We start from the raw sequence: 17214 nt of genomic DNA, 5'->3' as shown, positions 1-17214 counted from the left end.
AGCTGATCCGTGCTGGTCGCTGAGGAAATACATCAACTTCGTGCTGTGGATCGCCGGATCGGCTTTCACCGTGGACGAAGCAGAGTCCAGTCCGGGGTCGTCACATGTGGTTGCCGCAAGCCCACCAGATGCTCCTTCGTCGAATCCGCCGGCCGTGCCGTTCTCAAGCCCATCGGCCTTCGCTCACTCATGCCGCCATGTGTGACGCTGTGTGACGCATTTTATGGAGGACTGTTTCCTGAACCTGCAGAGTAGCATACCATGGGTCTGTGCTCAAAGGCTGTTCTATAAGTGGGGCAGTTCCAACTTTGCAAGGACAGTCTGGCGCTTCTGACTCACAGACTGCAAGTACATTTTTTATATTTAAAGAATTTGCCACTGATGATTCAAACTCGAGTAGCACTTGTTGTTTGTCGTTTCTCCGATCACAAATGCAGACATGGTTTTATGTTTACGCGTAAAAACACAGTATAAGTAATTATAATCAGTAATTATGTCCCCACTGGATGCAACAAATGCCTCGTTTGTAATGGGTTTTATTGGTTTTGTCTCGCTGTGCTGGGAGACGGCATCAGAGTGTGTTAAGGGGCATAACGTTTCCGTCACACGTTTTCAGCCAATCACAACGCACTGGATTACAGTATGTGGAAAATTATGTGTTTTTTGAACCTTAAACAGCATAAACACATTTCATTACACCAAATACACAAAATAATGTTCTTTTTAGTAACATCATATGACCCCTAAAACAAATATTAACAAATTCTGATGCAATAAATATGGTATAATTTAACAGTGTTCATCCCTCCAAAACAGAGAAAAGATATTTCACAAACATATACATTTCTGTCTCTTAAGTGTTAGTGTATATAATGAGTTGTATTTGTAGGGGTTAAAAAACAGGAAGGGGGCAAAAACCTTTTCACACCACTGTATACTGTATATATAATAATATAGGGTCTCAGGAGGTTAGGCTACATTTAGGCAACATTTCGTCATTTAGCAGACATTTATATCCAAATCCACTTTTATACAAATGAGGATATTAATAAACAACTGATAAAATTATAAAGGCGGGGCATAGAGGAGAAACAATAATGTACAGTATGTGGAAAATTATGTGTTTTTTGAACCTTAAACAGCATAAACACATTTCATTACACCAAATACACAAAATAATGTTCTTTTTAGTAACATCATATGACCCCTAAAACAAATATTAACAAATTCTGATGCAATAAATATGGTATAATTTAACAGTGTTCATCCCTCCAAAACAGAGAAAAGATATTTCACAAACATATACATTTCTGTCTCTTAAGTGTTAGTGTATATAATGAGTTGTATTTGTAGGGGTTATTATAGCACAATTCCCCCCACCCCAGACCTCACTAATTTTCAAATCGTGGCTATGGTCATGAGTTTAGTGCTCATAAAAATTCAACATAGGCTATAACATTTGGCCACAGTAAATTAGGCTATGAGCAACCAAACAGATCAAAGCTATAAGGGACAGTTCCTCATTTTGTTTGCAACAGACATCGCAAAATGTTCTATTCTTTGACCACATACTGTACATCACAAATGCTCTGCAAAAGTGTTCAAATCGAATGCAGAACAGACACTGATCTGCCATCCAGGAAATGGTGAACTAATGTTCATTTGGTCATCAGACTGATGGATGATGGCTAAAGTTACTCTGCAAACAATATACTTTTTATTGACTTAGTGCAGAAATTGTGTTATCATACACATAAAAAGAGACATGATGCTGCTGCTGCTGATGAGATTATGATTAGGTCTAAATATGGAGTAATTATAATAGTAAATAATTAGTTCCACATTCCAGAATGACTCTGTTCTTGAGTCACGTGCAGTAATATAGTTGAATAGTTTAGAGAAGAACAGTCTTCTTTAGGTGGATCATCCAAACTATACACTACCATTGTACAGACATCGTCCACAGCCTGACAGAGAGCAAAATATAGAATGACAGTTCATACACAGTAAAGATTCAACACTGAGTTCAGAAAACGTTCAAAGCTAACAACTCAAATATACTCAAGCATGCATTGATGATCATTTTTGTATTCTTTTTTACTTGAAAATTTTTCAGATAAATTTGTTTGGTGCAAAATGTTCTTGCTGGCACACAGAAAGGTTTCCATACCTGGTTGAAGTCTGGTGGATCTTGAGCTGTATCTTCAGTGGTGTGAGGTTTCAAAGCGTGAATAATATAAATAATGTTAATAGATTTCATTTATCATTAAAAGGTTAGAATGAATTATAAAAAATAAAGACCTGAGGAATATGAGACTTGACTGAAGATGATTCGGAAGCATCATGCTAGTTTAAACCTCAGTACATTGATGTTTATGATCTTACATTTGGACTTTGCATCTGATCTTCTGCTGTAGATACACACTAAAGCCACAATGATCCAGAAAACCAGGAATAACAAAACACCTGCACAAACCACAGTCACATTGACTGGAAGAAAAAATAAGTACAAGCACAATAAATAAAAATAAATAACCAATTACTGTTATTGTAAGAATTCTAATACAGAAACATAAACAAACAAATGGGTATAAAAAAAGAAGAGTCATCAGAGGAGCTGTTGACTGGAGGAGTGGAACCTGGTGAATGGACTGTTGATGGTAGTTCATCTGAGTGAGAATTATCTGGGAGAGACAGAATCACAGTATTACTTGTAAACAGAGTAAAATTTATTATTATTATTCAAGAAAAAAACGTTACTTTTTTCAACTGATCAAAACGATTAAAATAATAAAGATTATGAATTACAAACTGAACTGTAAATAAGTTAAGGGGGAATGTCTTTTCTCTATTTTGCTAAATGGATGAACTTGTACCTGCCGAGGTGAGTGTTGTTGTCCATGTAGATGTTATATGTGTGTTTTCAGGGGTGTGTGTAGATCTGCTCACGGGAGCTGCTGAGGATAAAACAGAAAAAGAGGAATTTAAGTATAATAAAACGTTTTTGTGAAATATTTAAATGGGAAGATGAATATATAGGCTACATTATATTCACAAACTGTTTGCATACCTACCTTGATGGACAGATAGATTAACTGTCTTCAGTGTGTCAGTGAACCATTGATCAAGTCCACAGTGATAAACACCAGAGTCTGTGAGTCTGAGATGTTTGATGGTTACAGTAAAGAACTGTCCATTTACAGTATTAGTCAAAGATTATCTTCCATCCAAGATGACCGGATCAGGCTTTGCAGTTTTAATCAAAACATGCTTAGATGATTCACAGGGATGACGGCAAAAGTACTTGGGTGTATATCTATGGTTATCTAGATATGGACATCTGATCTTCACCGTTTCACCCACTGTTCTCACATAAACATTTCCAGACTTCATCAACACACTGGGCAAAACTAGAGAAAACACAATTAAAAATGTCATTGTTTTATACAGATAGACAGTATACAGACAGTTGTCAGATAACTACAACTGAACAAGTTTAAAATCAGTGACCGTCTTAAATTCTTTCTGAAGTGCTCACATAATTCAGGCAAGATCCTTTTACACAAAAAAATAAATAAATACAACAATGTGGATTTATTACAGAAGTTTGTTTTTAAAACACTTTGTGATATTATCATTAGGATAGTTCACTTCAGAGGTCACCAAGTTCAAGTATTTCCTGGTTTAACATACACACGACTGCAATACAAGATTATTATGTATCAAGCAGGAAAAAAAATATTTACCAATAAAAACCAAAATAATCTTTAGATGGACTTTCATTCTCCCTAATTTATCACATCAGAGCTGTATCTTCAGTGGTGTGAGGTTTCAAAGCATCAACATGTGAATAATATAAATAATGTTAATAGATTTCATTTATCATTAAAAGGTTAGAATGAATTATAAAAAATAAAGACCTGAGGAATATGAGACTTGACTGAAGATGATTCGGAAGCATCATGCTAGTTTAAACCTCAGTACATTGATGTTTATGATCTTACATTTGGACTTTGCATCTGATCTTCTGCTGTAGATACACACTAAAGCCACAATGATCCAGAAAACCAGGAATAACAAAACACCTGCACAAACCACAGTCACATTGACTGGAAGAAAAAATAAGTACAAGCACAATAAATAAAAATAAATAACCAATTACTGTTATTGTAAGAATTCTAATACAGCAACATAAACAAACAAATGGGTATAAAAAAAGAAGAGTCATCAGAGGAGCTGTTGACTGGAGGTTGGTGGTGATTGGACTGTTGATGGTAGTTCATCTGAGTGAGAATTATCTGGGAGAGACAGAATCACAGTATTACTTGTAAACGGAGTAAAATTTATTATTATTATTCAAGAAAAAAACCTTACTTTTTTCAACTGATCAAAACGATTAAAATAATAAAGATTATGAATTACAAACTGAACTGTAAATAAGTTAAGGGGGAAAGTCTTGTCTCTATTTTGCTAAATGGATGAACTTGTACCTGCCGAGGTGAGTGTTGTTGTCCATGTAGATGTTATATGTGGTGTTTTTCAGGGGTGTGTGTAGATCTGCTCACGGGAGCTGCTGAGGATAAAACAGAAAAAGAGGAATTTAAGTATAATAAAACGTTTTTGTGAAATATTTAAATGGGAAGATGAATATATAGGCTACATTATATTCACAAACTGTTTGCATACCTACCTTGATGGACAGATAGATTAACTGTCTTCAGTGTGTCAGTGAACCATTGATCAAGTCCACAGTGATAAACACCAGAGTCTGTGAGTCTGAGATGTTTGATGGTTACAGTAAAGAACTGTCCATTTACAGTATCAGTCAAAGAGTATCTTCCATCCAAGATGACCGGATCAGGCTTTGCAGTTTTAATCAAAACATGCTTAGATGATTCACAGGGATGACGGCAAAAGTACTTGGGTGTATATCTATGGTTATCTAGATATGGACATCTGATCTTCACCGTTTCACCCACTGTTCTCACATAAACATTTCCAGACTTCATCAACACACTGGGCAAAACTAGAGAAAACACAATTAAAAATGTCATTGTTTTATACAGATAGACAGTATACAGACAGTTGTCAGATAACTACAACTGAACAAGTTTAAAATCAGTGACCGTCTTAAATTCTTTCTGAAGTGCTCACATAATTCAGGCAAGATCCTTTTACACAAAAAAATAAATAAATACAACAATGTGGATTTATTACAGAAGTTTGTTTTTAAAACACTTTGTGATATTATCATTAGGATAGTTCACTTCAGAGGTCACCAAGTTCAAGTATTTCCTGGTTTAACATACACACGACTGCAATACAAGATTATTATGTATCAAGCAGGAAAAAAAATATTTACCAATAAAAACCAAAATAATCTTTAGATGGACTTTCATTCTCCCTAATTTATCACATCAGAAGAATCAGAATCAGAATGAGCTTTATTACCAGGTATGTTTACACATACGAGGAATTTGTTTTCGTGACAGAAGGATATCAAGCAAGATATCCTCTTTATAAAAAATACAGCATAACAATCACAACGATAAAATCGTCTTACTGACTCTCACTTCTTTGTTCCATCCGTTGCCAGAAGAACAGTGCTTTTTTTGAGAAAGACAGAGAGAAAAAGAGTGACTAACCTACAAAAAAAAGGAACCAATGACTGTCTAGCAGTGGGACTGACATGGCTGCAGGGGCCAACACATAGCAGTCTTTGGCTCAGGAAGGAAATGAAGCCGATCAGCAGTTGACACTTGATGCATTTGCAAGTACATATTTGATTTTGCAAGCTTAGTGTTGTTAACAAAACTGTGAAAGAAAAAGAGGGAGACTTTCAGCTATTAATAGTACTTCTGTATTCTTTTTCCATTAAAAACAGGGGCTGTGAATTTCTGTGAACATCTGTCTGCTCTAAAATATATTTACCAAGTCATTTAATTGCTCTTCTGTAAATTATGCTCATTTATGTGCTGATTTTTCTTTGTTGTAGCTATTTTTGCTTTACTGCAATATCTACATATTGACTATGTCTTCCATTTCCTACAGAGAAATGACCATGATTTACTTTGAAAATGGTAGTCTGTCTCTACATATTCCATCTACTGTCTGCTTTGCATTTGTTTATAATACATCATTTTAATTTGTTATATGAAATGATCCCGTACAGAGATAACAGTTATAGGTATGTCTTCTTTATCCACAAAATAAACTTACACTTCACATTTTAATTACATTCATTAAACGGAAAACAACAAAAGAGTTCAGAGTTGATAGTTTGACCCTTTGTTCCATTTTTAAAAATCAAACTTAATCCATACCAGATAGTACTTCTGTATTCTTTTTCCATTAAAAACAGGGGCTGTGAATTTCTGTGAACATCTGTCTGCTCTAAAATATATTTACCAAGTCATTTAATTGCTCTTCTGTAAATTATGCTCATTTATGTGCTGATTTTTCTTTGTTGTAGCTATTTTTGCTTTACTGCAATATCTACATATTGACTATGTCTTCCATTTCCTACAGAGAAATGACCATGATTTACTTTGAAAATGGTAGTCTGTCTCTACATATTCCATCTACTGTCTGCTTTGCATTTGTTTATAATGCATCATTTTAATTTGTTATATGAAATGATCCCGTACAGAGATAACAGTTATAGGTATGTCTTCTTTATCCACAAAATAAACTTACACTTCACATTTTAATTACATTCATTAAACGGAAAACCATTTGTGGTGGTTAATTCACCAATTTGTTATCGAGCTAAAATTCATGGAATCAAGTCTAACACAATATAGTCCAAACATCTAATCCACATCAGGTAAGATTACATATACAGAGATCTCAGGTAATTCATATTCGCTAACTTCTCAAGTGACATCTAAATTTTTTATCACAATTAAAAGCAGGTGTGCTTGTTCTCATCTTGATTTTAAAGCTAAGAGGGATACATAAGAAACGCTGTCCATGGATGTGGTAATGTTTGTAGATGTGAGAGGGAGTGGGTTGTATTAATTGTTCAAATTTCCCTTTGTACTGTATACTACAAAATATGCTGCAGAATGCATGGGATGAATCTTCACCTCAATATCTTAATAAACTCAATACTAGAATGTATATGGTCTGCACAGCTGTCATTGGTACAAATGGAGGATTGTTTGATGAACAATTTGATGAATAGCATTTGTAATGAAACCATGATGAATACATTTTTTAAACAGTATATAATTTAATACAGAAGCTCAAACTCTCAAAAGTCCAGATGAAAAATCCATAGCTAAACAGATCATGTAATTTAACACAATATCGCATGCATAATCAGAATAAGTTTATAGATCTCATGTAGAATGCCCTACTATTGAACAAAAACATAACATCAAGGCAGATCACTACTTTTTTTTTAGATTCTTTAAATGAACTCATGAACTACCTTTGTTTTTTATTTTGTACTGTTCTCTGACACACACACACACACACACACACAGACACCATCCCTTACTGATCACATCTCTTGCGATAAGTTTATAGATCTCATGTAGAATGCCCTACTATTGAACAAAAACATAACATCAAGGCAGATCCCTACTTTTTTTTTAGATTCTTTAAATGAACTCATGAACTACCTTTGTTTTTTATTTTGTACTGTTCTCTGACACACACACACACACACACACACAAAGACGACTTCCCTTACTGATCACATCTCTTGCGCGGCGGGATGCTGGACTCATGAAAAATAATCAAGTAGTTTGTATTCACCAAAAAAACTGATTTACTGAAGTGAAAACACGGACGGAATTGGCGTTAGGGCGAGCTTGCTGGTGTGCGGGCAGAGGATTGGGCAGCCTTCCTTGAACAGTTGTTCACGATTTCTAAATTACTTAAAGGCACAATATGTAATTTTCACCGCTGGAGGGCGCATATTGAAAATAAACAAAGAAACAAAGGTGTAGTTTGATGACAGTGACTGAGTGTGGAATCATGGGAGTTGTGGTCTTCATCCCCACAGCTGATGCAATGGGACTCGGGCAGAAATCATGTTCATGGATGAGCTAATGATTTATTAAGGTAGTAGAATGAAGCAGGGTGAGGCTGAAAGCCGTCGAAGCGAAACGAGGCGGCTGGAAAACAGCGGAGCTTTTATTATGCCACAGTCGACGGCTTCCGCTCGTTCCGGTCGTGCGTATGTGGGGAAAAAAAGCAGCGTTGTTTTATCATACTAGATACATTTGAAAGTTCTGTTATAATGCTACTCTGTGCAGTTGTCACCAGTCTATTAAAACGCATAACATATTAAAGCGTCTTTGGTGTTTCCATGTTTACTACAAAACAAAACAAAATGAAGGTTATGATGTCATTGGCAGGCGACACAATGACAATATGGACACGGTCCGTGTCACTAATTAAAATTGCTTATTTCTCTGGATTTAAACATTCTTCGGAACATTTGGGATAATGTAAGTACACAAGTCAGCAAATTATATAACACTGTTCAAATGGTTTTTGGATATTTTAATAAAAAAATCTTGCATATTGTGCCTTTAACGTATACTGCGTGAGGGGGGCTGTGATTGGATGATGACAAGTATCGGTGATCATCCTCAAGTGATCAGTACTGCTGCTGTACCAGTCAGTGGTTAGATCAGCGTAGCAGTAAAAAAAAACGGGACAAGGGAAGTCACGTACGGGACAAATCAATTAGGCCCAAAATATGCAGTAGCCCCTCACTGCAGAACAAAGATCCAGGGGGCGTGGTTGGATCCACATCTAGGGGGTGGAGATGGTAGGTTTAGGGGTGGGTTTAGGTATCAGGGAGTGGAGACGGGTAGGTTTAGGTATATGTAAGGCGGGAGGAGTTGGATCTGGATCCAACCTCGCCCCCTGGATCTTGTGTTCTGCAGTGAGGACCATCTGAAAATACAGGACATCCCGGCTAATACGGGACGGTTGGCAACCCTACTCGGAAGTAAAGGCCCACTGCTATGATCGGCTAAAGTTGTGTATGTTTGACACATTCCTCATAGATGCATGCTGCTGTGATTTAGGTCAAAAATGCATAAATAACTCAATAAATATCAAGCGATCTGTAAGAAGAAGCAATAGTGACATAATGAAAACAGTTACTCACACTTGTGTTGTTACATCGTCTTTTAGTTTCAGTCTTTTTGAAAATCCCGCATCGAATTGTGCCATGTTTGTAAATGAATCCGCGGTAAAATGAAGTGAACAAAGGACCGAGTTCTTACTGACGAGGTCTGGAAGTTCATTAAAAATGAACTTCATCCACTCTTTCCTAACATTGGGATAAGAGGGAAGGCAATGCAAAGACTGTTTTTTTCCCACAATTTGGAACTGCACCGCGCCTTGTTTGTCTTCGGAGCCATCTTTATCATTTGGTTTCTGCATAGACCTGCGAGTTTGCCTCTCGTTAACACTACATGGGTGGTGTGGGCGGGGCTAAACAGGCAGTGATCTCGTCTTCTTCTGTGGAGGCGGGGTTTATCCACACTATTACATCATAGAGTAGAACATTCCAAAAGCTGTTGTTTTGGGAGACTGCCTTCAATATAAGCTGTTTTAGACTAACAACAAAGTTTTGAGTTCTGAAACTTCAGAATGTTTTTATAGTACAATGACCTCTTATTTGTCGAAAGATCAAGGGAATTTTGGTTTCTCAGTTCATGACCCCTTTAAGAGGTTTATTTAGCATATTGCATTCTAGACAGAGTAATGATTAGTACTGCTTCAAGACAGGTGTGAGAATATTATAAAGTATGCTAAAAGTTGAGAACAAATAGTCAAAATGTATCTGATTTATTTGACAAATCTTTCTCTGAGGACCCTTAAACCCCAACAGATGCTCCTCACAGCTTGAATGTTGACTGGTTAGCTGTCAGTCCTGGAAAAATCACACTGTGTCCCACTCCCACCTCAAACGTTTAGATATCAAATAATCCAAACTGGCTGTATTTTGGAGCGTCTAAACCAGTTACGGAAGAATCTCATCTTGAGGATTCAGTGACTCTGATGGGGCACTGGAGGACTGCAGGGGAATCTGAAGGTAGAAGCACATACACTGGACAGATGCTATCTCAACCGCTTAGGGATCTCAACCTGAGAGGAAGATTGAAATGAAGATTAAGCATTTATAATATTAAAATATTATATGATACAAGATTACATAACTTTTTTGATTGAGTGTAAAAATGAGTGTAAAATCCATTTTTCAAGCTATCTCTTTACTGTACCCATATAGTCTTTCATCATTTGTATTATTAATTATAATATTACATATATTTTAGAGCTGTCGGGGCAGATTTTCTAAGAAATGTAATATATGCATCATGTTACTTCATATCTGTACACAGAGAAAAGCATCTCTGGCTGTGTGTAGCATGATGCTGAAAGTTTGTTGCCACAATGAACAAGAAAAATTGACCATGGATTATTTAAAATGGCAAACCTCTGGGGAATAACCATTTGTAAAAACAACAACAACAGCACCAAAAAAACTTGTCTGATCATGTTCTGTATCCATGTGCCTCAAACCACATTCATCCATGCAGAGAAGCAGATCCAAAGCAAAATTTAAACAATGTGTCTCATCAATAGTAATTGTGTGGATTATTAATGTTTATATGCACAGGAGAACTTCTCACTGAAAATTTCTTCTTAAGTCACAAAATGTATCCACATGGATTTGTTTGGTCACACTTTATTTTAAGGTCCAATTCTTGCTATTAACAAACCATTAACTACAACAATTGCCTCAATAAACTCCTAATTTGCTGCTTATTATTAGTTAGTAAGGTAGTTGTTAAGTTTAGGTATTGGGTAGGATTATGGATGTAGAATATGGTCATGCAGAATATGTGCTTTAATAAACAGCCCAATATGTTAATAATAGGCATACTAATAAATAGTTAATACTAGTAAGAATTGGTCCCTATACTAACCTTGAACCGTGCTTTTAGCCTTGATCTAATGCAAATGAAGTTGAACTATTGTAAATGCGCGACTGTGTGCCCAAGGTTAGTAATTTGCATTAAAAACATCTCCATATCGCTTTCCTTTACAGCCTTTAGTCAGTCTCTGCCAACATTAAACGTAGGGCTCTCGAGCAATACCAAGTGCAAGTGTGTCAACTTCAAACCATTTTAAATACAAGAAACAACTTTTTACACACTCAAATTACAGACTCAGCCAACTGTACATATATGTATCTGCGTTTTCTGCAGAGAAACCTCTGCACAACCTGCATACTTTATTCTTAAAAGTATTAATTTAAGGCTATGTGATTTTTGTATATGTGTGATTTCAGTTGTTTCTATTTTTTTGTAAGTTTAGAATACTGATGAGTCATGATTTGTTTGTGGAAATATTTTCACTCACAACAAGTACGCACAGTAAGACAGAGGCTGCATCCGAAATCGCATACTTCCCTAGAACAACAGTATGTGAAAGGAGTAATATGTCCAAATTTGTAGAATTCAGAATGCAAAAAGTACCTATGTGATCTACTACTTGCGGCACAATTCTAAAGTGTGGATCCAATGGACAATTTAATATCCCATGAGGCCACGGGAGAGGATTTTTAACGGTTGCAAACTGCTACACTGAAAACCCTAATAAGGTGACTCAATCCCTCAATTTACAGTAAAGAGTGTCCTAAAACTTACCTCAAACTGGTAAATGAAGATGCTGAGATCTTGAAAGATCTGTTTCTTTTTTTGTTTAGTTTTTTACAGACAAAATGAAGAGAGACCCGCCTTTTGTAATTGCCCATCTGCAATAGTTCTCTTGTTGCCGGGCAGAACTGCTTGAACGGCCAATTACATTAAATAAAGACCAGAATGAGCTGTTTTAATAAATCAGTTGAGTTAACTACACTTGAAATCTTAAGTTTACATATTTTGTAGGTAAACAAGTTACATGAACTTACATTTTGATTTATGGGCCCAAAACTTTTAATTACTTAAAAATTTTAAGTAATGTTTAGTCAAGATTACTTAATTAAGTAAAGACAACATTTGGGTTTACAGAGTGTAGAGGGCCAAACATTATAAAAGTGTAACTTGCATTAAAATATCTTAGGAATACAATGCTGTAGAAAGAAGCCTTCACATTTTCTTACTGAGATGGTGATGTTTAAATGTTTGGTCATGTACTGGCATGTGTAGTAATCTATGACATGTGATGTCTGTGTCACCTTTTTGAGAGCGTTCATGCTGCAGTTTCTGATCGAGTCCAGTAGCTGATCTCTGGAGCTCCCGTCCGTCTGTCGGACAGCTGCACTGCCGTCTGGTTTTCTCTGAGAGATCGGGGTCAGCGACCTCCTCAGGGCCTGAACATCTAACGCTGGGCCAGGAGGGGGTGGAGGAGGAGCTTGTCGACTTCCTGTTGCCCCTTCTTTCTTCCCTGTTACCTCAGATGGGAGGGGTCTTGACGGTGACTTTGTGGGCGGAGCTTTGGGAGTTTCCTGAGCAGAAGTGAATTTTGAGAGGGCAGCAAATTTAGAATCTTTCTTCTGAGTGTTGATGGACGATGTTGTTGGCTTATTCTTCTCAGGTGAGCTCTTATCTTCACGTGGCCTGGACTTAGTCTCCTGTCTGGCGGGTTTTTGTGCTTCTAGCCGTTGCTGCCTCTTCCTGTCCATGTTTCGGCTCAAGATGTTCGTCATGGTCATCCTGGGCCCGGCCAGCTCAAAGTGATATCCCAGCTTCAGCAGTGAAGAGTTGTCCCGTAAGACTTTGGCCATCTCCATTTCCGTCTTCCCTCCACAGATGTGTCTCTGGTTATGAAACCTCAGCTCCATAAGCGTGCAGTTGTGCTGAAGAGAATTGATGATGGCCAGGATGCCTTTGCCTGTCAAATGATTCGAGTCGAGGTTGATGCTGGTCAGGGTGGAATTATCTCGTAGGGTTCCAGCGAGGGCAAACGCAACATGATCGTCCGCTCTCGTGTTTGCAAAGCAGAAGGTTTTGATGTGAGTGTTGCTGCGAAGACCTTCTGCAAACTGTTTCAGGGTGTCTGTCTTAATGGCATCTGAATTATTGACGTTGAGCTCTGTTAGTTCAGGGTCGTCGCTGCGAACCTGCTCCAGAAGGTCATCAAACATGCTGGAGCCAGTGTCGCTGTCCACATCTTCACTAAAAGTCTCGTCCTCCTCAGTAGTAACAGAACGGTCATCCGTGCCATAAGAGTTCAATGAGGTTTTATGACTGGAAATGTTAGATATTTTCACCTCGTTGTTTTCTGATTCTTTCACTTCTTCTTTTTCACTCTCTTTCTGTGCTCTGGTTGTATCTCTCTGTGAGTGATGTTTCTCATCCTCCTCTACTCTCTCTCTTCTTCTGCTTCTCTCTTCTATATTTCTAGATCTGCTTTTCTTTTCCTCTGTTTCTACATCTTTAAGGTTTACTCTTCCTTCTGCTCTGTTGTTCTTAGGTTCTTCTATGGTTTTATTTCTGCTTTCATATTGTTTCTTGACATCTGCCTTATTGTCTTTTACTTTTAGGTCTTCAGTGTCTTGTAGTTTGGAGACAAACCCTCGTATTTTGGAGTTTTCACTCACTTTTTTCTCCTCCTTTCTCCCACTTTCTTTCTTATCATCTTTTTTCTCTTGCAGTTTAGATATGAGGTCTAGAGTTTTGCTGCTTCCTCTTTCTTTTCTAGAAAGCTCGTTCCCACTTTCTGTCTTATTACCTGTCCTCTCTCTTTCTCTCTTCTCCTCCTCCCTTTTCTTCTCTTTGCCTTTTTCGTCTTCATCAGATACATTTTTAGAGTCATCCTCCCTTTGTCTTGCTTTCTCCGGATCTTTATCGCTCTCAGCATTTCTGCTCTCCGTATCAGGAGGATCGGCGCTCTGTGATCTGGAAAACTCTCTGCTTCTCATCCGGCGGAGTCGATCTCTCCTTCTGCCATCCCCTCCCTTCAAACATGAAACACAAAATACATTATTCACCACAGCACATTACATCTGAGAAGCTGTTTGTCTTTTGATAGTTTAAATTTCAGATTTTGGCTAATTGTTATCTGACTGTTTACATCTTAATCACCGCATTCACATTCTATATAAGTTTCCATTTGCTTTCATTTGGGTGTAATTATTGATAAATATCAAGTTATCAACATTAAACATCAAACAAACGAAACGTATCTAGAATAATTACAGAGCCAATGGCTGGACCCAGCTGGACTGAGTGAGTTATTTTTAGTGGTCATTAAAAGGGAAAGAACGTACTGTGCAGATTTGTGAGCTATTGTTTGAAGAAGTCTTAAAACTCTCAGATGTGCCCTTATAAGGCAGCAAAGGGAGGAACATTCAGGTCAGGAATTCTGTCCTTGACAGTTTCAAAGCCTCAGTGAGACCAAGCTTTAAGTAAACACATTCACAAATCGCTGAAGTGCATCGCTCTTATCCACTGACTACTGAAAAAATTACCAGAACATACATTTTATTCTCACAGTTGTTTTACTTAATACTTGTGGAAGTGACTATCCAGTTAGCATATTCACTCTGCCAACACAATGACACAGCTAAACAAACTTCACGGCAGAATATCAATAAGATCAGAAAAATGATCTTTACAATTCTGGATCAATCAAAAATTAAATACATACAGGGAACCACATTTATAGAGAGCACAATGTTACTTAGTAACTTGTGAGATTCCTCTGAGATTGTGTGTGTGTTTGTTTGAAACCGTGTTTCAAACAAACACTTCAGTGTCTCAATAGACTTTAAAAGTAGTTTGTGGGCCCTTGAGTGCGTCTCACATTACTAGTGCTTCATTAGCACCTGTTTAATCACATAAACACAACTAGCACTCTCCAAAAACACAAGGACCACCATCCCAGAAGGACAAGACCATCTGTTCTGCTCTGTTACTCTAGAAAATATTCATTTTTATGGCATGCTTTTAGAAAAAAAACATTAAGGTGGACCCGAAAGTGAACAAATACAGCAACTTCGATGTCAAAGGTTAGTTTTGCATAGTTTAATCGGAGTGCCAACTACAAATAACCATCACCCTAGAACCACCAAAAGGAGAGAGAATGTTTATACCAGACAACAATAAACTAAACTATGATACTAAATGTTTATAAAGACATTAGGCTGTAAAGAATAATTACATGCTCAGGATTTTCACCCAAGAGAAGTTTATACTGTTTCCAAACAGAAGAGCAATGAAAAATGTAATATTTGGAGAAATCGAACTGTGCTCTGAAATATCTTCTTCTTGTCAGAAATGTTTCGGAGATTTGTTGTTTTGATTCACACTTGGAAGTACAAAGTGTTTTGTGCACAGTCAAACACTCCAAAGCAAAGAAAACTTCATAACCAACAGATGATGCCACTTGAATTAGGGTCCCTTTGTGGGCCATGTGTGTGCAGAAAAATGGGTGTTGATACATGGGACCATGACAGCATGTCAGGCATATAGGCCATACTGATTAACAGGGATCTCAGTGCTAAATAGTGTTCACAGATCCACTAAAAATGTCACACTATGCTGGGATCTTAGAATTACAGATGACCACAGGACAGCTATTCATTCTTCATTCTCCCTGCATGTAACTGGCAACATACAAAAATAAATCCATCTGTTAATGTATTTTGGAATAATTGAAACTTTGAAATGATCCTGTGGTGAAGTTTAAAACGAATCAAATTATTAAGAAACCTAAATAGTAAGCGTTATTCTGTATAAGAAATGTATAATTTCTTATATCTGTAGTAGTAATAATAATCATAATTATTATATGTAATAACAATTATTAATATATTAATAAAAATTATAATAATTATTATTAGCATATGACCTCTGCGCTCAGCTCTCTCCGGATCAGTTTCTTGGTCTCCCGCTCACAGTAGTCCAGCATAGCCTCTCTGTCATATCCTCTGGACGGCAGTTTGTCTGTCTGGTTCCGCTGGCGGAGTCCCACTGGTACTTTCGGGTCTGGGTCGATGTAAACGAGCTCCCGCTCGAGCTCCTCCACCTCCTCCGGCGAGAGCGTCTCGAGCAGCAGTTCCGTGTCCGACTCATCGCTCCCCTGACTCTCCGAGACCTTTGGTCTGGACATTTTCTTTGGAAATATTTAATGTTGATTGGTCAAGTATAATGTTTGATTCTGCGGGAATGCAGCTGACAAAGTTTAAAGAGTATCTATGCTGAAATCCATGATGAAAGGGATGCAGAGGGTCTCGCGCTCAGAGCGCCTTTCACGAGCTCAAGCTCAAGCTCGAGAGCCAAGCCGCATTCCGCGCGATCCTTCACGGCTGCGTGACCACGTGCAGCCTGCGCACACGCACAAAATAATGGGAAAGAGCTTTGTCTGTCAGACAGATTCCACAGTGTCTGTCTGCGTACCCAATTTTTACACCAGTGGTCCTCCAACATAATTTTTTTGAATAATTTGTAAGAATTCTGTCATATTTCTTTCACTTCCATAAACCAGGCATTGACAGCATCACAAAAGTTCTGATTCATCTTTTTCCGTTTCCTTTTCTCTCTTTCATCGCCTTCTGTGTTGTTAGGAGCATATGCCCCCCTCCCCCCCAGTTCAGTTCTAGAGTGTTAGCAATGGGGAGCACTTTTTGTGTGTTTTTGGAGGACTGGCTTCTGCTGGCAGATTAAATGACATGCATATTAATCACCGCTAGATGGCAGCGCTTTCCCCAGTACTTGGTAAAGCAGAAATAAACTCATTCGTTATTCTCAAATTTACAAAGAGTTAAAGTCACATGTGTGCTCATCTGACACAACAGTGAAATTATTAAAATTGCTTAACCATTAACTGTTTGTAGTATTCAAATATTTAAAAAAAAAAACGGCATTGGGAGGCGAGGGTCTGACACATAATAAACGAATTTAATTAAAGAGAAGCGTCGCCTCCCAGTGATAAAAAATCAGGGTATCTTCCGTCCAATCAATTTTTGTTTTAATATTGAAATCTGAAAAATGAAAAACGGGCACATATTTCGTTTTCGTTTTTCAATCAATTTTTCAATTGGGCGGGAATGAAACGCCCCTCTCTGCTAATTGGTCAACCAAACATTACAACATAATAATAGTCCTAAAAAAAAACTTAATAAGCTTCTTTAAACAGCCAGATTAATGAATGGCTTGACACAAACCATACTGAAGCAGAGCCTTTTGGTCCTAGGCATGCCTGTTTTTTCCACACATATTTTAATGGGTGGAT

The 17214-nt window shown here is 37.5% G+C and overlaps 1 protein-coding gene across 1 annotated transcript; it reads right to left on the bottom strand.

Annotated features, from left to right (window-relative positions):
- Window positions 1–9860: 9860 nt before the first annotated feature.
- Window positions 9861–16310, bottom strand: LOC107556303 (leiomodin-1-like). Its single transcript, XM_016239375.1, has 3 exons — window positions 15832–16310; window positions 12215–13936; window positions 9861–10119 (listed from the first exon to the last, which is right to left on the bottom strand). Exons 1-3 carry the CDS (start codon window positions 16090–16092, stop codon window positions 10093–10095), a joined length of 2010 nt encoding a protein of 669 aa, XP_016094861.1. The 5' UTR covers window positions 16093–16310; the 3' UTR covers window positions 9861–10092.
- Between the last annotated feature and the right edge of the window lie 904 nt (window positions 16311–17214).

This window comes from Sinocyclocheilus grahami, unplaced genomic scaffold (genome assembly GCF_001515645.1).
Source record: "Sinocyclocheilus grahami isolate Dianchi unplaced genomic scaffold, SAMN03320097.WGS_v1.1 scaffold564.1, whole genome shotgun sequence".
In the NCBI taxonomy this organism is placed as follows: Eukaryota; Metazoa; Chordata; class Actinopteri; order Cypriniformes; family Cyprinidae; genus Sinocyclocheilus; species Sinocyclocheilus grahami.
Note: the sequence above shows the minus strand (reverse complement) of the source record. Positions and strands in the feature narration are given on the sequence as shown.